Genomic DNA, 25,103 nt, shown 5'->3' on the forward strand with positions numbered 1-25,103 from the left:
TTCATGCATATATCACAAATAGTAACTCATAAACTTTTGTTGTGTTTAGCATTATTTTTCAAAATCACTTTTAAAGTTAAACCAATAAGTCACAAGCAATACTAAACAAAAGGCTTTTCAAACAAAATCAACTTTCCAAATTAAAGCAGAAAAGTTGAAAATTTTAGCATTTGGCTTTGAGTAAAAAAGCTAAAAATTTTAGCTTTTGAGTTCTTAAAAGACAGTTTGTGTGCGAAATTATTAAATTTCCTCGTATTTATATTTAACTATAAATTATAAATATGATTTATATATTTAAGTTAAATTTCACATACAATTTATATTAATTTCTTAAAAAATATTTAATTTATATTCCATATATATTTATATTAAGAATGAGTTACCATATGTTTTAAAGTTATCATATTAGAAGTCCGATGGAGTCTGTAGAGCAAGAGGGAATCGGCGATAGACGGAGCGGTACGCGACAAACATAAGAAGGAGCGATCAACGTTCAAGATCAAGATACATATGTTGTGATGGAAACTAATTCGACAGCAAACAACCTAGGTCATGGAAAGATCGACTCATGGGTACAGACCCGCAAATCAAAGATAAAACAGGAACAATAATTAGAGATGAAGATGATGACAACTTAGAACTGCTAGAAGAAGATATTGTGAGTTCCTCAGTAAATGGCATACCGGAAATAGATTTCTCCAATCGAGTTAATCAGTTACTCATAAAAGTTATGAAGCTTGCGATAGTAATTAAGCTATTGGGAAAAAACATTGGTTACACAACACTACAAAATAAGATACACTCTTTGTGGAAACTGATTCTACCATTCCGATTAATGGACATCGAAAACGGTTATTATTTGACTACATTTCAGAACGTCGAAGACTTTGAAAGAGTTTTAAGTCAAGGGCCTTGGATAGTTTATAGGGAATATCTAACCGTTCATCTCTGGAGTATCGAATTTAATCTCTCACAGCCATACCTAAATATGGTCATGGCCTGGATACGATTACCAGGACTGCCTGGGCATATGTACAAAAAGAAAATACTCTAGGAGTTAGGGGGAATGGTGGGAAGGGTCGCAATTTCAACACTGATAATGGAGTTCGGGGAAGATTCGCAAGAATGGCGGTCTACGTTAATATTGGAAAGGCCCTTTCGTCGAAAGTTTTTAATCAATGGAGTTCCACAAAGAATTGAGTATGAGGGTCTTCCCACGGTTTGTTTTCCTGTGGTCACTATGGACATACACAAGATTTGTGTCCAAAATCAGTGACTACTCAAAAACCATCAAAAGAAAATTTCTTGGATAAAGAACCAGTTCCGGAAAATAGACTTGAGTTAAGTGAAAACAATTCTACAAACAGCTCTGGTGATTACGACCCTTGGATGCTTGTAAAAAAACACAACCGGCCATGGTCAAAAGAACATCAGAACAAAAATGGTGTAGCCAAAGAGAAGAAATAAGAAAGTATTTGGTTTCAACCCTTAGAAACCCTAAATGAAGAAATGGGCTTAGAAGAGAATAGGCCGATATAGATAACAGTTAAACCCAAACAGAGGCTGGGAATGTGGCATGCCCAATAAAGGCAAAAAATGGACCCTCACCCACGGGCCAACTCCGACAAAGACTTGATAAGCAGTCTCCAGCTAGTCCAAGATCCAATAAGCAAACTCAGCCCAAAATGTTTGGGCCTAATGCTTCTCTTAAAAGAGACTGAAGTGATTCTAATTCAAGAAAGAACGATCTACCAGGCGCAATGCAGACCAAATCAGGATAAAAAAAATAGAAACAGAATCAAAAAATATTAATTTGAAAGAAACACAGTTAGAGACACAACAATCAAAGGGAGAATTGGAAATAGAAGCTGCAGAAGATAAAGGAAATACTGCAAAGAATGAAAATCAGATCTTGAGAGAAATTCAATATTCACAGCTACCAACAAAACTAGGATTTCAACCTAACCTTCACTTCAACATCGAAAGCATAAAAGAAGTCGCGATAACTCCTACAGTTGGAATCCTAGATTCAACCAAACAATCAATAGTGGCGTTCAAAGATCCAAATAATCATATGGGAAATCAGCAAGAATGACTACCATCCAAAAATAATATGGGGCAAAAAAAGAATTCACCCGTAGTAAGCACTAGTGGGGGGAAAACAAATGGCAACACAAAAGGGCAAAAACTCAAAAAAATAATTCAGGATAAATGAAGCCCTTTTAAAGTCTCGTCCCCCAAAATTCTCCTGGCAGAGTCAATGGCTAATACGGTGGATTTGTTACAAGAGCAAGTCAAGCAAAGCATCTTCATCAAAACAAATGAAGAAGGACATGGGAACGCAGAAAGTAGAAATGATGCACGATGTCAACACTAGATTGGGTAAATTCCTTCTAAACCTTTATGATGAATAACAAAATTAGTTTATCAATTTTTGTCTGGAATTGTCAAGGATGCGCAAGTCCCAAATTCCTACGCATCTTTAGAGAATATAATATGGAATTTAGACTTGATATTGTAGGGCTTTTAGAGCCAAAGGTAAATGGTAGCAAATAAGATAAAATAATTGTTAAACTTAGATTTCATCACTGGCACCGCGTAGAAGCAATAGGGTTTTTAGGGGGAATTTGGATAGGGTGGAATGAGACAATTCACCAAGAAATAATTCAAAATCATCCCCAATTTATTCTTGTTAAAATTCATAATGTGGGAACAACACAACCTAACCTACTGGCTATCGTATATGGAATCCCCAATTCCACTAAAAGAAAGAATTTATGGGAAGCTTTAAAAATAACTATACCATCGGATCACTCCCCTTGGATGGCAATAGGTGATTTTAATACAATTCTTTCTGTCAAAGATAAAAAATGTGGTAATATCATAGGGAAGAGGTGCCCATTCTTTGGAGACTTCATGGAAGCTAAAAATCTTCAAGACTTAGGATTTCAAGGACCCTCATTCACTTGGAAACGAGGAGGTGTCTTTAAAAGACTAGATTGAGCAATAGGAAATGCAACTTGGTGCCAATCATTTCCTCAATGCTTAATAACACACCTAACTCGAATAAAGTCCAATCATAGGCCATTGTTAGTAAACATTAATCTGGATCTTAAACTCCCTAGGGGATAACCTTTCAAGTTTCTCACGGGATGGGCACAACATCAGGACTTTTCCAACATCGTTAAGAGTTCATGGAAATATGAGGGGGATAACTCTCTAAATCAACTCACTGAAAAGCTTAAAGGCTGGAATAAAAACGTCTACGGGCACATTGGATTCCACAAACAAAAATTGATAAAATCCTTAAGCTCAATACAAGCAAAACTTGAAAGATCTTACTCATATTCATTGGCCCAGAAAGAAATAAATATTAGAGATGAGCTAGAGAATGTTCTTAGCCATTAGGAATTATTGTGGAAGTAGAAATCTAGATGCGACTGGCTCAAACTGGGGATAACAATACAAAATTCTTCCATAGTCGTGCATTACACAGAAGAAAGATTAATCGTATTAGTGCACTCTGCAGCATAAACGGTGATTGGCTATATGACCTAGAAGATATCCAAGAAGAGGCGGTTAATTACTTTCAAAAATTATATGGTGAAAAACCAAATAGACTAGGAAAATTACCCCTAAGTCAATTTCCACCGTTAGAAGCTAGTGACATCGACTTCTTACAAAAGGAAGTTACGAATGAAAAAATTAAAAAAAAAAACACTTTTTGATATGGCCTTCCTAAAGGCACCTGGAAGTGATGGTTACCACGCTTATTTCTTTTAGAACCAGTGGGAAAATATAGGAGAAGCAGTCTGCACTTGGGTCAAAGATGTTTTTAAAGGATGTCCCATTGATCGAGATATTAACAACATATTAATCATTCTAATCCCAAAGGTTGTCCAACCAGAAGAAATATCTCAATTTAGACCTATAAGCCTTTGCAACTAGAGGTGATCATGGGCCGGTCCGGGCCGGGTCGGGCAAGGTTTGGGCCGGGCCCAAACAAAATTTTGGGCCATCTACTAGGCCCGGGCCTGGCCCGGTCTGAAATATAGGCCTAAAAATTTGTCCAAGCCCGGCCCAAAATAAAATTGCTAAGCCCGAGCCCAACCCGGCTCGGCCCATATTAAATTTTTTTTGCTTATTTCATTAAATAAAAAAATTTAAAAATATAATAAATCAAATATATTTAAAAACATAAAAAATATTAAAACAAATAAAAATGATACGAAAACAATTCTTAAAACAATACACAAATTGACAATATAATAAAAAATGGTTACATTAAAAATTTAAAATGATTAAAAATAAAATAAAAAATGTATTAATATATAATTTGGGCCGGACCCGGGCCAAAAAACTCTTACCTGAGGCCCAGCCCATTTTCTAAACGGGCCTCATTTTTTTGTCCAAGCCTATTTTTCGAGCCTATATTTTTACCCAAACCCTCACATTTTTCGGGCGGGCCGGGTCGGGCTACTCAGCCCATGATCAGCTCTATTTACAACGTCCTTTATAAACTAGTCATGAAAATAATTGCCAACAGATTTAAAATAGTATTTCCTAAAATTATTTCTCAAGAACAAGTAGGTTTCATCGTTGGAAGAAACATTACAGATGATGTTATAATAGTTCAGGAGGTCATACACTCGATACGTGGAAAAAATAAGAAGCGGACAGTAACCAAGATTGATTTGGAAAAAGCTTATGACAAAGTCCGTTGGGATTTCATTGACAAATCAATTCAAGCAGCTGGAATACCAGATTACCTACGCAGAGTTATAATGTCAGCCATTACAACAGCTACTATGCAAGTTCTATAGAATGGAGTACCTACGGAAAAATTCAAATCTGAAAGAGGAGTCCGACAAGGGTGCCCGCTATCACCGTACTTATTTGTACTATGCATGGAATGGCTAGGGCATAGCTTTCAATCCTCTATTACTTCGGAAAACTTGAACCCTATTAAATTATCTAGATCTGGACCCAATTTGACACATCTTTTCTTTGCAGACGACTTGGTGATTTTCTCAAAAGTAGATATCAAACATGGCATACTACTAAAGAATATTCTAGATCAATTCTGTAATTTTTCAGGACATTGTGTCAACACAAGGAAAACTAACATATTTTTTTTCAAAAGGAGAGGTCGAATATCTAAGTGATAGACTTAGCAGAATATTAGGGTACCGGAAGGTACAAGAATTGGGAAAATATCTAGGTATCCATTTATTCCATAAAAGAATCACTAAGTCCGCAGTTCAATTTGTGATCGAAAAGGTCCAGTCTAAATTGTACAATTGGAATGCAAAATAGCTTTCCATGGCTTGCCGCTTTACTCTTGTTCAATCGGTACTCTTAACCATCCCCAATTATTTCATGCAATCCATGAAAATCTCAAAAGGGGTTTGCGATGAAATTGAGTGGTTAGCAAGATAGTTCATCTAGGGATCTAATACAGGAGGAAAGAAATTAGCACTTGTGGATTGGCAAACAATATGCCAGCCTCTACATCCGGAGGTCTAGGATTGAGACGTTTACATGAACAAAATAAATCATTCTTGCTAAAAATAGGACTTAAGCTCATCTCCAATCAAAATGCACTATAGACGCGTGTGCTACTGTCGAAATACGGAATGAAAGAGGCATTCCCCGAAAATTTAAAAAAGGGGAATAGTTCTGCACTATAGAGAGTAATTGAGCAAATTTGGCCTTTACTAAAAGACAACCCTGCTGGTCAGTTAATAATGAAGCAAGAATACAATGTTAGAAAGACAACTAGGTCCCTTCAGTTGGACCGCTGGTTAAACAAGTTCAGAATCCAATTCATCCAATAAGTGAGTGCTTACTTAAAGACATGGTAGTAGCAGAAGGGGTTTGGAATTTAGAAGCTTTTAGAGAATATTTAGCAGAAGAAATAGAAAAAAATTATTGAAATACCTCCCCCACATCAGCTAGTAGGACTAGATAAAGTTAGATGGATGCCCACCTCCAATGAAATTTTCTCTATCAAAACTGCCTACCAAACGATAATAGAAAATACATGGAATAATCGGGACAAGAGGTAGAAGAAAATCTGGAAATACCCAGGTCCTTATCACATTCTATTCCTCCTTTGGTTAGCCTGCAAACAATGACTACTCACAAACCTAGAAAGATCATGAAGAGGACTTAGTTATAACATCTCTTGCCCGGTTTGCCAGCAAAACATGGAAGAAGTTATTTATGCCCTCAGAAACTGCCCGATAGCCAGAGAAGTCTGGATGAACATTGCCCTTGCAAATTGTCAAACAAATTTTTTTTCTAGTAATATATTTGAATGGGAGGAGGAAAACTGAAGACATAATGAATGGTTGATATGGGCCAAAACTTCCTGGCCAACACCCTTTGGACTTGTTGCATAGCGTATATGGAATAATAGAAACCTACTTGTTTTTCAAGGCATAACATGGAGCTTAGAAGAGACACTCAAGATCACTGTATGTAGTGCAAGACAGCATACAAGTTTATATATAAGAGGTCCATCTTAAGAATTCAATGAAGAAATCGAGCAAGACTCAAGAATAGCTGTAGAATAGAGATAGCGTTTTAATTTTTTCTTTTCAATTAGTTTACTTTTTCCACCAAAAAAAAAAGAATGAGTTACCATAATTTGTTTTTATATTTGTACTATAATCTAACTTGAATACTTCCTAATACCAAAAATACTAACATGGCATTGTAATAATAATAATAATAATAATAATAATAATAATAATAATAATAATAATAATAATAAAGGAGAGATCCACTCCACTTACAGTGTAAAAACTAAAGTAGTTTTACACACTTCCGTAACTATTTATATGATTAATATTTTAATATTCCAATCGTTGAATTTATTAATATAACTGTACTTGTCATGCATGTAACTTTTCAAACCGATCGATATCTCTATCAAATCAATCTAAAATACTCTATATATTAATATATATATATATATATATATATATATTCAACGATTGAAATTTTTTACATAAAACAAATTGTTAGAAATTTTAAATTTAAATAAAATTTGACATGCATAATCTACATGAATAGACCATGAAATATAACAATTGTATCATTAAAATATGTCATATAAATTATTTTAGTTTTTATCTGTGTAAGTAGATCACTCCTCTTATTTTAATATCTAACATATATTCAAATTAAATTTTATAAATAAATTATCAATTATTTTTCCTTATTAATGAATTATAATATAATTTGAATTAACTTACATAACAAACACTTTTAACTTTTCACCACATTTAACCGTAATACTGAAAACATAAAATTTTAAATCATACCTCTTCCAAAACACTTTTTCGGTGCTATTTTCAAAGCAATGCTAAAGTCGTGCTTTTGCAATTTAATCTGGCCTCCAAATGTCCAAATGCATATAATATTAGGATCGACTCGATTAAACAACGAACAAGAAAAATAGCAGAATATATTGAAAAATTGAACACACAAATTTAACGTGGGAAAACCCTCCAAAGAGGATAAAAAAAAACCACGGGTAAAGATAATTTTACTATAATGGCAAAAGAACGAAGAGTACAAAAGATGGGAGATAAAAACTAAACCCCGAAAACCCGAAAATAAAGAACCCTCAAAACGTAAACACAAAATTCTCTAAATGTGTTATGAGTTCTAATCTCTAATGGGTATATTTTTCTAATGTTGTAAAAGAGCCTATTTATAGGCTAAATTCATAGGTCAAATAATAAAATAATCTAAACTAATCAGTGTTTGATTGAAACAAGTAAACAGAGTGTAACTGAAAGATTATTTTTCAAATTTGACTGAAAATAGGAGTCATATTTAACAAATTTCCACCTTGACTCATATTTCCACAACGCCATCTTTGCCAAAGCCCGCCACAAGCCTATAGCAGGGAATTAACTGAGTCGAATTTGTGCTTAGAAACTGGAAGACTTCTAGTCTTTGACTTGTACACTGTCAAATCAAAACTAACCCGAGCCTGATTTTCACGAACACAATGCCCTAACTTTTCAAAACCTGCATCCAAAAGAGAACCTCTCTTCAACGAAACGATCGTACATTTTTCCCTCCTATGACCAAGTTACCTCCGCTCCAAACGAGTTGACTTCAACTCTGTAACAGACGAGGGACGTTCGATTTCACTGGTCACTGTAGAACCTTCCAAAATATCAAGAATGCCGATTCATTTACCTTTTAACAAAACAAGAGCTCCACGAGATACTTTAATGCCGCTCGACTCGATGTTGATTCTGCATCCTTTCAAGTCTAAAATACTTAAAGAAATGAGATTCTTTCGTAAATCAGGTACATGCCTGACATCTGAGAGTGTCCTAATCGTCCCATTGTGTATCCTAATTTTAACAGTACCAATACCAATTACCTTACTAGATGAATCATTTCTCATGCGCACAACTCCACCTTCAACCGAATTGTATGTGGAGAACCATTCTCTATTGGGACACATGTGGAAAGAACATCCTGAATCTAGGATCCACTTGGACGTAAGCTAGGAGTTATCGTTTGTTGACACTAACAAGAAATCATCACCATTTTTATCGGCCAAATTAGTACCAGCTACATCTTCCTCGTTACTCTCAGCAGCTCTTTTATTTCGCAGTTTATAACAATCTTTTTTGATGTGACCTAACTTTTTACAATAACGACACATTTTGTCTCGTTTCTTTGATGCTACCAAAATGGAAGCTTGCCTATCTGTCTTGTTATCCAAATGAAGCTCATTGTCGAGTTTGTCTCTACTCAACAAATGACCCTTCACATCTTCAAACGAAAGTTTGTCTCTACCATAAATCAGGGTCTTCCTGAAAGACTTGTATGAAGGAGGTAAAGAGCAAAATAATAGCATAGCTTGATCTTCATCATCAATATGAACCTCAACGTTCTTTAAATCATTTAAAAGAGTAATGAATTGACTGATGTGATCTCTAAGAAACTCATCTTCGTTCATGCGAAACGTAAATAGACGTTTCAACACTAAACGATTAGCCAGAGACTTAGTCGCATAAAGAGTTTCTAACCTTTTCCATAAGGTAGATAAGGTCTTCTCCATCAATACCTCCTACAATATTATATTCGTGAGGCACAACTAGATTGCAGATAAAGCCTTTTCATCAAGCTCTTCCCATTCTGTTTTATTTAGATTCTCAGACTTTTTCCCGATAACAACCTTTTTCAAACCGGATTGAACTAGAATTGCCATCATCCAAACTTGCCACAGATTGAAATTTGTCTCACCATCAAACTTCTCAATTTCAAACCTTATTTTTTCCATCTTTGAATGAGCTGATCTATGAAAATTGAACTACCTCTGATACCACTTGTTAGGATCGACGCGATTAGACAACGAACAAAAAAATAGCGGAATAAATTACGAAATTGAACACACAAATTTAACGTGGAAAAACCCTCCAAAGAGGATAAAAAACTACGGGTAAAGATAATTTTACTATAATGACAAAAGAACGAAAAGTACAAATAAAGACTAAACCCTGAAAACCCGAAAACAAAGAACTCTCAAAACGTAAACACAAAATTCTCTAAATGTGTTATGAGTTCTAATCTCCAATGGGTGTATTTTTCTAAGGTTGTAAAAGAGCTTATTTATAGGCTAAATTCATAGGTCAAATAATAAAATAATCTAAACTAATCAGTGTTCAATTGAAACAAGTAAACAAAGTTTAATTGAAAGATTATTTTTCAAATTTGACTAAAAATAGAAGTCATATTTAACACATAACCTGGCTCAAAAATCAAAATTGCTCAGCCAAGCTGTTTGGTGTTTTGTTTCATGGAAGCAAGGTCCTAGTAGAATAGAACTTCCAAATTCTAAAGAAAACAGTCTTCTTCTTCAGCCATGTCCTTAGACCTGTTAAATACCATTTCTCAAGGATAATAACATGAACCAACTGATTACACTTCGGGCTTGGATTTGCTTATGCTTCCGTAGATACTATGAACAACAGCTAGATTCTTGTCAAAACAGTAATGCAGACAGTTTTGTTAGAACTTGCAACAGTATGGTGTACGCTTGAAACCCAATCCATTTTGCAATTCCAATTTTGTATACAATTTCTGGCATTCACCTATGAAGGAATTTAAGATGTATTGTCATAAATAATTCAAAATTTATCATCCACCACTAATGAAAATTATTTAGAAACCCAAACTAGATCTTTCTGCTATGTATTCTAGAGCAATCAAATACAACAAAAACTATCAAAACTATGAAATGGGACATTACACGAGGGAGAACAATACCATAAAAGAACCATGAGTAAGGAACCGAAGTCAAATGAAGGAAATTTGGAAGCTGCTACATTCTCCTTTGACTTCAATCTCAAATCTTGTGCTTAAAGATACGAAAAATGGAGGATATATCATCTAACATTTAAGCAGAACAGCAGCCAGCGTTCTTGACGGCTGAAACATCATCCTTACTTCCTACATTTATGGTTCGTCCCTTTGGTAATGCTGCAGGATCATCTCCTACTTCAAGTGCTTTTCGACTGACAACATGATGTATTTGAGTTAGTACTTCAGTGAATGCACTCTCAACATTCATAGACTCAAGGGCAGATGTCTCCATAAAGAAGGTATTTTCTCTCTCGGCAAAGGCCTTAGCATCATCGGTGGAAACAGCACGCAAGTGTCGCAGGTCCGCCTTGTTACCAACAAGCATAATCACGATATTCGAATCCGTGTGACCTCGTAATTCCTTCAACCATCTTTCAACATTCTCAAATGTGACATGTCGAGTGACATCATAGACAAGCAATGCACCAACAGCTCCACGGTAGTATGCACTTGTAATCGCTCGGTATCTTTGAAAAAGAAGATAACAAGAAATCAGCTCTCAAAAGCTTACACCTTAAAAAGTTATAGGAGAAAGTGTGATTCGGGTGTTCATAGCTAAAATGATGGCAGAAAAGCATTTATATTTCATTTTTAAACAAATAATACTTCAAGCGCAACCTTGTTTTTAAGCCTTCCAAGCCAAGGCATAAGTTTCTTATGCTAGGAAAATCTTAACGTCATGATCTTCTATTCAGTTCTCATCATCAGAAAGAAGTATCAGCAAGAGCTGAAATATTATGATTTCCCATTAACAAAATCATGGTGATAATTTTCTGCTGCTAGTGACTGATGAAACAAGTAATAATAAAAACTTGCACAGCTTATTAAAAGTTCATGCACCCAAGACATTTCATTTCACGGAGAAACAGCACAGAATTTTCAGTTTATGATCTACAGGTACAGTTTATACTTAATTTGAAAAAAAAAATCAAGTCTGTCAATATAGAACATGAAGTATATCTAAAGCTTTTACAGTTAAATCTTCCGATTAATGAAATGTATGATAATATTATGGAACATCACTCTGGTATCTTTTCCCAGAGAAACACCAACGCCAGTGAGAATATTATCTATGCAGAATATCCGAGTATGCAACACAAGATTTCTCCCAGCCTCCTGCATCATAGACAGTTAAAACGGAGTAGAAGACATGCCCTCTGAAGGTATGTAAAGATGCTTTTCGAGTTTTGGATTATAAGTCATTCATCAGAACTGAAACAGACAATATAGAGATGCCCTCACTTTCAGAATAACATGACAAACTTTAAGACTAGAACAAGGTTAACTACTATAATTAGTAACAGACAATCCCTTGAACCAGGGCTTAGCCTGGTTGATTCATGCAGTCACCCACCTTTAAGAGGTGGCATTCAACAAGCATACGGTTCAATTTCCTTGATTCTTAGGCTGCAACCTTCTTTATGCCCAAAATGAAACACATCATTCTAAAATGAATGATGAATAATACAACGATCCATAGATTGGATGTACAAATGATATCTTATTCAATAAACCTATATTCTAAAGATGCTTACAGATGCACTTGATGATTCAAGTAGGAGTTTTAAGAAAAAGTAGGTTTATTCAAGTAGGAGTTTTAAGAAAAAGTAGGTTTACTTTACCTTTTCATTAATGGATAAAGCTGTAACATTTATCAACTAAACCCAGATGCAAAATTCATTGGGGCTCATCCATTAGTAAGCAAACAGTGGGATTTTTATATATAACCTATCACATGCTAATTTCTAAACTAAATCGAAGTGCATTGTGCTATTCAAGAAAAATGTCTTTCAAATATGCTCAAATCAAATATATCAATAAAATAAAATAAAAAACAACTTTTCACAAAATAAACCAAGTCCACAGGCTTATAACGTTAAAAAGAGAAGGAAAATTTTGAATGCACCTTATCCCACATTTTCTCAACACACAAACAGCTCAGACTAAGGAAAAAAAAGGTCCTAAGCTAAAAACCATTTCATCAAACCAATACACTAATACAAAAAAAAAAAAAAAAAACACCTTCACTTCCTCTAATCTCTCAAAAGTTTTGAGACTAACCCGAAAATAAAAAAAACGCTTCATTTTCCTCAAATTTCCTAAATAGCGATTCTACCAATCCAATACAAGCACCAACTCAAAAACGTTTAATTTTCCTCAAAATCTCTCAAAATAACAAAACACCTTCACTTCCTCTAATCTCTCAAAAGTTTTGAGACTAACCCGAAAATAAAAAAACGCTTCATTTTCCTCAAATTTCCTAAATAGCGATTCTACCAATTCAATACAGCACCAACTCAAAAACGTTTAATTTTCCTCAAAATCTCTCAAAATAACAAAACCCCTTAAAAGTAATTAAAAAAAAAACGAAATGAGAAATAAGAGTAATGATTAAAAAGAAGTAGAAAATAAGTTTTTAAAGAAATGTACCTTTCTTGTCCGGCGGTGTCCCAAATCTGTGCCTTAACGACATTATCATCGACCCGAATACTTCGGGTGGCGAATTCAACTCCGATTGTGGATTTGGATTCAAGGCTAAACTCGTTCCTCGTAAATCTCGACAACAAATTCGATTTCCCAACACCTGAATCTCCGATCAACACCACCTTGAATAAGTAATCGTAGTCACCATCTGCTCTATACGCCGCCATTCCGGGTCACCGGGTCGGGTTCTTTTATGGATTTTTGTATTAAAATTTTTGAATTTATTTTTTGGGAGGAAATTTTAAAAAATGGCGGAACTCGGTGGCATTGGTGTGACAATTTTTGAATTTGGAAAAAAATATATAACAGTAATAGAAAAATCGGAAATGGGGTTAGATTGTAGGACAGGACCAAACCTATGGGCGATGGTCGGGTCGGGTCAAATTTTTGGATTTGGTGAAGGCCCAATATTGAGTTAGTGGGCCCTTAGCTGAATTTGTTTTCAATTTTTTGGAGCGGTCATTTTGAATTTTTAATACAACTAATAATAAGGCTAAAATCACAAATAAGCCCTCTGAAAACAATTTAAAAAATCAATTAAGTCCCTTGTCAAAAAATTACTAATTGAGCTCTTTGAATAATGATTTGTACCCAATTGAGCCTCTTGATTTCATTTTTCTGTCGAAGCCGTTGGCATGTCGTTAAATATTGACATGACAAGTGATATGAAAAATGATGACGACAGTCGACATGACAAGTTAACATGGAGAGTTTAATAGATTTTTCTATTATTTTACGGGGCTTAACTGATTTTTATTATAAAAAGTAAAAAAAAAACTATAAATAAGTTAAAGAAAATTGTTAAAATTACAAAATTATTAAAATAAACAAAATTTTATAAAATAAAAATTCTTTAAAATATTAAAATTTTATTAAAAACAAAAAAATTTGTTATTTTGCTAGTTTGGAGTCTTTAGCTTCAATAATAAAGAAATGGGGAGATTGAATTATGGTGATGATTAGATTTATGTGGGATATTGAGTGAGGGTTTGACTGACGATCATGAGTGATATAGTGCATGAGAGAACAAAATGTATAGAAATTTTTAAGTTTTATAGGTTTTGTTTAATTTTATAATTTTCTATAATATTTGAATAGTTTTAATAAATTTTAAATATTTAAAAAATTATAACATTTAAATTTTTCTATAACTTTTAATATTTTGTTATAATAATTTATAGATTTCTAATAATTTTTATGATTTAGACTTTTAGAAATTCAGAATTTATAAGTTTTTTTTAACTTAAATGACTAATTGTGTCCTGTAAAATTAAAATTAATTAACTCCTCATAAAATAATATAAAAATCAATTAAGTCCTTCTTAACATTATTTTTCCACATTAACTTGCTATGTCAACTGTTGGTCATCATTTTTCCATGCTAGTCACGACGTTAGCCAGCATGGTAGACAATGGCGAGTTTCCATTCCTCAATTCTCCGTGAAGCCAACATGGTAGCAGATTCCATGGCAAAACTCACGACAATCAATTTAACTGCTCTTTGCGCCGACCTGGATACAGGCCTTAGTACTTAATTTCTTTTAGTTTATGTTTTTTATTTTTTTATAAAACAAACAATTTAAATGTGAACGTATAAAATAGGTTCTTCATTTTTTTCTAAAAAAATGGTAAACCCATATTGTACTATTAAAGAAAAATGAGAAATAAATTCATGATTTTATTTTTTAAAATTTATATAATTACTCTTACAAGATGATATTTTAAATTGACTTAATGATAAATTTAACCACTAACGATATTTTTTAGTTTTTTTTTGTCATCAACCTTTGTTCTTCTCTCCATCTATTTTTTAACAAATTTAATGAATAAATTCAAGGTTTCAATATTTGTTTTCTTTCAAAAGTTTTCAATTTTTCGTATATTTGTTTATTGATAATTTTACTATTGAGTTAATTTTTCTTTAAATTAAGAGTTTTTTAATTTAATGTATTATTTATTTTATTATTTTTCACATATAATTGTCTTATTGAGTTATCTAAGTAATAAATTATATTTCATTAAAAATATTTCACATATAAAATTTCACATAATCCCGGTTAGCTTTTTTAATGGTATTTTCATTAAATTTGTTAGAAAAAGTAGATTGAAAACAAGAACAAAGGTTGATAGCCAAAAAAAAATTAAAAAATACAATTAGGATCATTTTGACAAAATATGTAAACGTTAGTGGCTAAATTTATCATTAAGTCTTTTAAATTTTAGTATTTATTATTATAATAATGCTAAAAGGTTTGCATTTAACTTATATATTAATGCAACGGTGTGTTGTAGAGGATCTGATTTAAGCCAGCTGGGTCCTAAATTTTTCAGTTATTTTAATTATTAATAAATAAGATTAAATTGTGATTATATAATTAAGGGATGAAAGTGGGTGAGGTTGATGAATTTTACCAGTACATCATAAAAGAATAATGGTATAGTACCAAGTTTTACGAGACAGAAGGGTAATGAACATGCCTTGCTAGCTAAAACTTTTCGACTAATCATGATTAATGTTTCTTAAGTACTTGTTTTTCTTTCTCTTAAATGAGAGATACTTAAGGGAAAATAAAAAATAAAATAAAGGTCGCATTACCCTCCATGTGACTGTGTTTTAGGGACAAAGCAAAGAAATTGGTGGGCTCTACAAACACTTCACATGGGACATGATTCTTACAACTTCCCTTTCCTTCACAGCTCATAGCCCTACCCCCAAATATCCTCACTATTATAATAATAAATCCTTTTAGTTAGTATTAATAAAACTTCTTTTCATTTCATGTTTTACATCTACATATTATTATATGTAAGTTTTTGGATAAAAAATATTAGTGTATTGTTGAATTAAGAGTCAAAACTGTATCTTAGTTTAAAGAGTAAAGTAGTTTTTTATTAAAAATTTCACTCATTTGTTCCTTAAAAATTGATATAATTGATGAAATAATCAGATAGTGATATGTGGCTTACCATGTGTATCTCATGTTAATGCACAATGATAAGTTTTTAATTGTAAAAATAAATGAAATTTTTAATAGAATGACCAGTTTACTATTTACCCTAATATACAGTGGCTAAGGGTCCGTTTGTTTACATGTAAAAAGTTTTATGAAAAATATTTTCTACATTTTCCTGTGTTTGTTTAACAGAAAATAGCTTAGTCAATAGAAAATAACTTATAAGTCAACGTAAAATAAACTCTTTTTTTTTTTAATAATGGCTTACCCTCTTAAAAAGCGTAAATCATTTTTCGAATAGTGCTCTTCTATAGGTAATTTTATTTTTATATAAAATTAACTTAAATCAAGCTTAATATTATTATATTGATAATAAATCTTATTTTTATTTTTAAAAATATTAAAATATTAATATAAAATATTATGTTTTCAATATTATTAAACATGCATATTTAATTATTTATATTTAGTCATATAATAAATTAGTAATATAATTTATTTAATATTTCAATTTTCTTTTAATAATAAATTTTAAAAATAATATTCTTCACATATTATTAAAAATATTAATTGTTAATATTTTAATAATAAATATTTGTTACAACTATAAATATATTATAATGAATATTTTGTAGTCTAAAAGTTAAAATATGTCATAAGTCTATATACTCTTCACAAATTTGCAATTTAGTCTTTGTACTTTTATTTTAAAAATTTAATCCTTCTACTTTTTAAATTTGAAAATTAAGTCTAACTGTTGATATTGTTAAATTTTTTTGTCAATTTTGTTAATGTCACATTTTAAATAAAAAGACTCACTTTGTAGTCATGTAACTAAAAATGACGTTGTAATGAACTTGAATTCAACAAAATGTTTTTAATATATACAAAAACAATGTAAAATATAAATTTATAGATATAAAATAAACTTAATTAAATAATGAAAAGATAAGAAAACCTCAAATGTATGTTTGTTTAATTGGAAACAACTTTTATGAAATATTTTAAGAAATTTGTCAATAGAAAATATTTTGCATGATTCATCCAAACACTAGAAAATATTAATTTTTTGAAGAAAGTAAATCGTTTTTCATAAATAATATTTTGAAAGCCATTTTCAATAAAATAAAAATATCCTAATTTATTTATTTATTTAATAGAGAGATAAAATGCAATTCTATTCTTAATATAAAATTTTAAAATCAAAATCCGAAAAGAAAAAATGAATGCAAAAGGTTCATATTGGAGTTGAAATCTGTTATTAGTAACCTGTCTGTTTAGTGAAAGCTACAATTTGTACTTCGTGATATGAAGCAGCCAAGCATGAGGACAAAATTTAATATTAGGAAGAAAAACACCTACAGTCGGCGAAAATGATTTCTCAAATAAAAACTACTTTTGCATAGCCCTAACTATTGTAAGCTTTTGTTTGTTTTACCAAAAAAAAAAATTGTTAGCTACTTTTAATACCCCTAGATTTACCAACAAATTGGTCCTACAAAAGATATAAATTTCATTTTTTTAATTTAAATTACAATTATACTTATAATCAATCGTTAGGTTTTTTAATTACAAAATATAATTGAATTTACAATAATGTTCAATTATTATATTTATAAATTATAAAATAAATCTATAATATCAATAATATTTATAAAAGTATAAGTTTAAAAAATAATTTTAATCAAATATGTTTATTAATTTAGTTTAAATATTTTTATATTTATCATGAACTATTATTATAATTATTGTATGTTATTTTACCCTTTTAAATAAAATTAACATTATAATTAACTTTATTTAATAAAATTAACATTATAATTAACTTTATTTATGTATTATTTAAAATTAAGAGAAATTATATTACCAATGATATGTAACAGTTACAAAATGTTATTTAAAAATTAAATGCGTAAAATTAAATACAACACGTGACATTAGAAATTAATAATATATATAAATACGAGGTTCGAGAAACTTTTAAATCTATTATATTACTAAATTTATTTTATTATTGGTAAATTATTTTATCAAACTCTTTTATTTATAAAAATAAACATGCATATTTATGTGAAAGGCACAAAGTAGCCAACTAAAATGCATCTAAAAGATTTGATGTTTATAATGAAAAGATAATATAGTTTTGAAAGAATAAAAAGAAGAAGAATGCATTGTGGTTAAATGTTTTAACGTAAAATTGATAATAAAATATTAAAAAAGAAGAAGGTAGGGGCATATTTTAGAAGTCAGAAGTCCATCTAAGGGGCTTGCAATTTAGATAGAGAGGTCACATCGGCACGTGCTATTGCTGATTCCTCCGCTTATTAAACTCCCACTACTACTTTCGCACTGCAAGGCAAAGGCAAGGAAACCCCCCCATTCAGTCCCCCAGCCCCAGCTGTTGCTAGCTGTCCCTAATCCCCTCCCATGTGACTGCCCCCTTTCCATGACCTTTTTCTTTATTTTTTATTTTTTATTTTTTACTGATTTAAACAACATGTACTCAACATATATGACTATCATTTTAGTACATTAATTATAAAACAAAAAATTGAAAAAGGCAAAGGGATTGCCTTAAAGACTGTGTTATGCATGATGTGTGTAATGAATGGGTCCTTTTTCTGTTTTAGTGTCATCCTTTCATGTTTCTTATTAAGGATAAATATTGAGATTTTGAACCATTGTTGTGTTGGTTTTTTTTATATATCTATGGTTGGTTGGTTAGTTTTGATTGATTAAGATTAGGTCTGGTTTTGGAGTATTGACGCCTATAATCTTCTTTTCTTTATATAAATCGAGCGTGGGTTTTTGATTTGGAGTTTAAGAAATAGAATGGCTGAACTACCTCCTAAAATACCCAATATCTCCCAAAATTGGCCTTCTTTTCCTCATGACAAAATGCCTTCCATGGCAAACTTCTTTCCCTCCACCATCACCAACCACCCTTCATGGGTGGACGAGTTCCTCGACTTCTCCTCCGCCCGTCGCGGCGCTCACCGTCGTTCCATGAGCGACTCCATAGCCTTCCTTGAACAACCATTGGTGGAGGAAGAATGCAGGGACTCCAATGCCATGCCCATGATGACTACCACGACGGTATCAAATTTAAATATGTTCGATCGTCTTGACGATGACCAGCTCATGTCGTTATTCTCCGACGATATTGCCGTCACCATGGCAGCATCTGCTCCAACGGTATCTTCGTCCAATCCATCGACGCCGACGTCTAGCAACAATGAGGAGAAAACAGCACCCTCAACGGATCTGCAGCAACCCAAAAATGAGCCAGGGGAGGTCGAGAGCACACGCAAGCTATCCGCCTCAGAAGCTCCACCATCCTCCAACGGCGATTCTATCATCGATCCAAAAAGGGTTAAAAGGTAAAAGAATAATACACATAAACATATATATTAAACAATTTAAAACCCATAGGCTTAATCCGCTTCAAACTTAATTTTGATGTATCAGAATTCTGGCAAACCGGCAATCAGCTCAAAGATCAAGAGTGAGAAAGCTTCAATATATTTCACAACTTGAAAGAAGCGTTACAACATTACAGGTACACATACATACATGTATATATCTATAGAGAGAGAGAGAGATACATAATTTAGTTTTTATTTTAGAATTCGTTTTGATTTGGTTTGGTTGATGGAAATTGAAGACTGAAGTATCAGCATTATCACCGAGGGTTGCATTCTTGGATCATCAAAGGTTGATTCTAAATGTTGACAATAGTGCTTTGAAACAAAGGATTGCTGCTTTGGCTCAAGATAAAATTTTCAAAGATGGTACGATTTGTTGATTACTTGGTTTCTTTTCTTTTCTTCATTTTGTTTTTCTTTTTTTTTTTAATATCATCACTTGTTAATTAACTAAATATTAAACTATCTGTTCTTTCCAATTTTACGTCTCAAGATCTCCCAAATGCATATTTTAGATATATATATATACATAAAATAAAATAAACTCATATTTTCCCATGTAAAACATCTTTTTGTTAACTTAATCATATGTCTATGTAAAAAGATGAATAAACATGTTCTGCAAATAATATTTTAAAATAACATATAATATTGATTCAATATATTATATTCGTAACCATATGCACTTTGCTTTCAATGGTTTATTTTCCAGCTTGGTAAAATATTTTAGGTTAATCATCAAATGTCTCTAAATAATTGCCCAAATTTTAAATTAGTTTTAAATTCAATTTAAAATTTGTATATTAATTTAAAGAAAGATGAGATTTTCACTAATACAATAATAGTTATTAATAAAATATAGGGTTTTTCTTTTTCATTAGGAAACTGAAAAGATGTTTTATTTTCATATATAATGGCAAATTTCCTTGTGAATGTAATAAGGACATTTCAATTCTATATCGAAAGGTGGCATTAAGCCTTCTATCCAGAAAATGAAAAAAAAGTGGCATCAAGGCTTAATCTCTTTGTTTATATTTAATATTTAATGCGTTATTTTATTTTTTGGTACATTATTAATTATCTACCATTTACCGACTTCTATTGAAATGTTATTAAAACCTTTCAACAGCTCATCAAGAAGCATTGAAGAAGGAAATTGAGAGACTAAGACAAGTCTATCAACAACAACAAAATCTCAAGAACATGAACACCACCACCACCAACCGCCATGCACTACCATCACAACAACAACAACCGCCTCCGTCATCTCCGCCACCGCCACAAAATGAAGAACAACTTGATCAAAGAAAAAGAGAGAGCTAGTGATCCAAGGAAAGGCTACCAGAAGCTATGGTGTAAAATGAAAAAAATTGATTGATTAACATTTTTGTGTGTTAATTTTTTGGGGGGAGGAAGGGAATTGGTTTCGTTATTATTATTGTTTTCAAATTAATGATGATGAAAATAGTTTTAACTTTTTTTTTTTTTGGGGTGGGGGGGTTTAAAATTTGTAATTAAATGGGAGACAAAACATGGTGGGGATTTTAAGGTGTGGGGTTGTTGTTTTGGGATGGATGGGAAGAGTTCGTATTGTCAGGATGGATGGGTTAATGTCTGATTGTTTGTCTAAAAGAAGAAAAAATAATTGATTGTTGCTTTCAATTTTTCTTTCTAAATTTTCTATATTAATTTGTTTAGAAATTCCATCAAAAATTGTTTAGAAATATAGAAATGATAACACCCAAATGATCATCGCAACAAGTCTTTTTAGGGTGTAAAAATTAGAGATTGTGAAGGCAGGTGGAATGCTGGTTTTTACATGAAAATTGGGATGTGTAGTGCATTACAAGCAGATGGTGTAAGGGGCTAAGGCGTGTTATCATTGAAATGGATAATGCTACAGCAGTGGCTATTATTAATACTGCTGATGCAGGTAGCAGCCAATTATCCTTAGTTGGCAAAATTCACAGGCTAAGGGAGAAATTCTGGAGTGTAAGGTGCCGGTATGTCCCAAGTGAAGCAAACAGGGTGGCTGACTTGCTATCAAAGAAACGACTCCAGGTCCAGGCCACAACTGTACATTATTGATGAGGTTCGGGAGCAATTGGAGAGAGACAAGATAGGTCCTCCCTATATTTGATAATATATATACGTCGGTACTCGTCAATTGCCTCTTATTAATTAAAAATATATATTTCTTTAACAAGTATCGGTTATAATGATAAGGTAAATTGTATTTTAAAAAAGGAGACATAATTTTAATTTTTAGAGACGACATCTTTTATAAGGGCAGTCACAAATTTCAAACATGGACAATAATACAAGCAATACAAAAAGAAAACGTATTGACAAATTTTACTCTTAATGTTTACTTATTTTTATTCATTTGGACATTTTTCTTTTTTTTTTAAAGTTAAATTTAGCTCTAAATCTTAAAAAAAAAAGTGAAATATGATCATCAACTAATCACAAAGAGTCAAATTGTTATTTTTCTAACAGAAATACCTGCTAAAACATTAAATTTTAAAACATGGTATCCTTAATGATAATCTACGTGTATCCTACATAATAATCTACGTATACTTCATGTTAATTTTTTTAGAGTTTTCATGAACTTTTTTCTAATTTTGAGAATTTTTATATATTTGAATTATTTGTTGACTTGGTATATAAGATAAATAGTATCATGTCAGCATGAAATGTATATGGTACTGTCACACAGGTTGCCACGCTAACATCATTAAAAATTAATATTTAGATAGAATTTCTGTTGAATAAGCAATTGAAAAATTAATTCTCAAATTTAACTAAAAAAATGAAAGTAAAATTAATAAAAGAAATATAAAAATAAAATTTAAATTTAATATCATGCCAAAAAAAAATGAAAATGCAGAGTTTGATAGTGATATTTTTTTCACTACTTCCAATTTTTTGTATATTAAGTGAAATAACAAATAGGGTAAAGCAAATCCTTTTTTCTTTATTTATGTAAATAAAGAAGGCTCAAAACAACCTATACATCAATAACATGTATAGTAGTTCAACTGCACTAACATTGTGCCACTGTTTATAAAAGTACGTTGATAAGAACAGAAACTTCACAATCAAATTGGTGATTGAGATGGTAAGTACTTCTTCAGACACTAAATAAAAAATAGAAAGCACATAAGGCACAAGTAAATGATTGCGCAATTCGGTTTTCCTACGTTTGCGGAGCTTATCTTAGTGAGAAATATGCACTCTCTTCAACAATTATAAAGTGAACCTACTCAATCACACACATCTTAATTGTTTCTCTTGTACTTTAAAAATACAATACTCTCATCATTATGATCACTCTCTGTGCTTACATCAAGTAAAAATCACAACAGAAGGTTTTACTAACATAAAGCACTATTACAAATTGTGCTCACATGAATAGATTAAATGACTATCTCTTAGTACATTATCCCAGACAAGTCTTTCAAATATATAGACATAGATTTTGAGATTTACTTACAATAGAATATCTAATACAATCCTAGCAAAATAGTAATATCATAAAAATACAATATAATAATATATGGAGTAAATATGGACTTTATAGCAAATCATCAACAGGATCATTATCCAATCCAAAGTCCATAATCTAAGGATTTCTTTGGGGAATTTTCATCCAAAGCAATTACCAATATTTGTATTCCTAAGTAGAATGATATTTCATAATGGGCTAGATTTCACCATGTAATCAGCATAGTCCAAAAATAAGGTTCAATAAATTGCCAACACCTACATGTGGAAATGATCTCCATACAAATTTGGTGGATAAGGAAGTGAGTACTCCCTCTAGCACCAATGTAACACCCCTTACCCATTCCCGAGACAGAGACCAGGCACGAGGCATTACCAGACACGTACTCGGATGTTTTCGAGAAATACGGGCTATAAAATTTCATTCCAAATTAAAACCAATCAAACAACATCTTAATGTTCTTATTATGGGCCTATGAGGCCCAAAACATACATTGAATATGGTCCGGGACTAACCCGAGGACTTAAGAAAATTTTAAGAAAATTTCTGGGTAAATGTTTCACACGCCCGTGTGGAGACAATACACACACCCGTGCGGAGACAATACACACGCCCGTGTGCTCTACCCCGTGTGTTTACTACCATGCATTCTGACTTAAAATTTTTAGGTGTAGGGGACACATGGCCATATCACACGCCTATAGGGCGGTCCGTGTGTCACACACGGCCTAGACACACGCCCCTGTATCTATCCGTGTGGACCTTGCTGGCCATTTTCCAAGCTTATGGTCACCCTCTAATATTTATATCCACTTATAATTTTCAATAACACTTAACCTGGTCTAATTATACTATTAAATGACATTAATACACCTCATTGCATGTAAACCCCATCTCATCGGTTTTCATACATGCTTGATTATCCCTTTTTTATTAAGGATTTCTATGACTTGTAAATCAATTGAGCTTGGCTCGTTATCTTAACTCATTGCCAAATCGTGGCTTAACCACCCCATGTGATTTGGTCATATTATATATGACTAATTGTAACACACCATAATTAATCATCACAAGAACATTGAAACATAACATGCACAATTTGGTAAGTCATAACCTATACCAAAATGAACCAATTCCCATGGCCATATACAAGTGAATATGTATACTTTTATAAGCCTTCACATTGGCTAATCAAATGACACATATAACAAAATAACAAAAGCCCTACACATGCCATTGAACAAAATAAGAGTATCTATATGCCAAAGCTAGACATGATGATAGTGTGTTGATTCTCCAACCGCCTTCCAATCTTTACGAGTCCCCGAGCTCTGTAAGACAGGAAAAAGAGAGGGGTAAGCATTTACATGCTTAGTAAGCCCGAATAACTAGAAGTAAACTTATCGATTAGTTAGCATACATCCATATTAGGCAACAAAATCAACAAGCATGAAATAGTTTCCCTATCACATGCACTCAATCAATAAGTTAGCTTCATAATAACACACCATGTAATTTGTCTTAGATGAGCTCATCATTTAACATTTTCATGTTTCTATCTCATGTTAATCCCGTTGAGTTTCTCAAAAATCTCGATGAATTTTCTATTTACCGTCAAGTCATAAGAGCGATCATCTCAAGTACGCGTTCCCGCGAACCTCACATCATACGACGGGATTACCAGTCCAGGCTAAATCCCTTGTAATGTGAACTTATAGGGTGATGTCAGGATTACCAGTCCAGGCTAAATTCAGACCCTAATCGGATTACCCGTCCAGGCTAAATCCACAATGCACTTATATTCTTCGGGAGGCACGATCACTCAAGGAACACCCGTCCAGGCTAGATCCTTTCTATATTTAAGATCAACGAATTACCCATCCGGGCTAAATCCTTTTTTGCAACACATGCAGGATCTCAAGTCATGTAAGCTATAGTTTATCCATCGAATTTCCCTTTTTAACTTCAACTGGGACATTTATTATCATATCATTATTATTAACACATTTCATGAATTTTCATGTCATCACTATAACCAATTATCATACATTCATAAAATATGCAATTAGACATATTAGTAGTTTACTTAAAGTTATTCGAACTTACCTGGTATTTGTTTCGGTTTTGCGTTTCGGTTATTTCGAAACCTTTCATTTTCCTCGATCGACCTCCGGAATTTGTTCCTCAGGGTCTATAACAATAAAAATAAATCATCAATATCTCACATTGTTCTTTTCGGGCCAAAATTTCACCCTCAGACAAAATGATCATTTTGCCCCTAACCTTTCACATTATTTACGACTTAGTCCCTAGGCTCGTATGATGAAA

The 25,103-nt window shown here is 32.2% G+C and overlaps 2 protein-coding genes and 1 long non-coding RNA gene across 3 annotated transcripts; 1 reads left to right on the forward strand and 2 right to left on the reverse strand.

The window, feature by feature from the left end:
- Nucleotides 1–10,070: 10,070 nt before the first annotated feature.
- Nucleotides 10,071–13,199, reverse strand: LOC108461631 (ras-related protein RABA1f). The gene is made up of 2 exons (XM_017761532.2): nucleotides 12,832–13,199; nucleotides 10,071–10,868 (listed from the first exon to the last, which is right to left on the reverse strand). Exons 1-2 carry the CDS (start codon nucleotides 13,050–13,052, stop codon nucleotides 10,436–10,438), a joined length of 654 nt encoding a protein of 217 aa, XP_017617021.1. The 5' UTR covers nucleotides 13,053–13,199; the 3' UTR covers nucleotides 10,071–10,435.
- On the reverse strand, nucleotides 11,223–12,825 carry LOC128286394 (uncharacterized). The gene is made up of 2 exons (XR_008276935.1): nucleotides 12,463–12,825; nucleotides 11,223–11,517 (listed from the first exon to the last, which is right to left on the reverse strand). It is a non-coding gene; the product is annotated as an uncharacterized LOC128286394 (long non-coding RNA).
- A 4,993-nt stretch (nucleotides 13,200–18,192) lies between the features above and the next one.
- On the forward strand, nucleotides 18,193–20,926 carry LOC108461828 (basic leucine zipper 34-like). Its single transcript, XM_017761779.2, has 4 exons — nucleotides 18,193–19,219; nucleotides 19,308–19,398; nucleotides 19,504–19,630; nucleotides 20,394–20,926. The coding sequence occupies exons 1-4, from the start codon at nucleotides 18,672–18,674 to the stop codon at nucleotides 20,585–20,587; spliced, it is 960 nt and encodes a 319-aa protein (XP_017617268.1). The 5' UTR covers nucleotides 18,193–18,671; the 3' UTR covers nucleotides 20,588–20,926.
- The last annotated feature ends 4,177 nt before the right edge of the window (nucleotides 20,927–25,103 follow it).

Source organism: Gossypium arboreum, chromosome 13 (genome assembly GCF_025698485.1).
Source record: "Gossypium arboreum isolate Shixiya-1 chromosome 13, ASM2569848v2, whole genome shotgun sequence".
NCBI classification, from domain to species: domain Eukaryota; kingdom Viridiplantae; phylum Streptophyta; class Magnoliopsida; order Malvales; family Malvaceae; genus Gossypium; species Gossypium arboreum.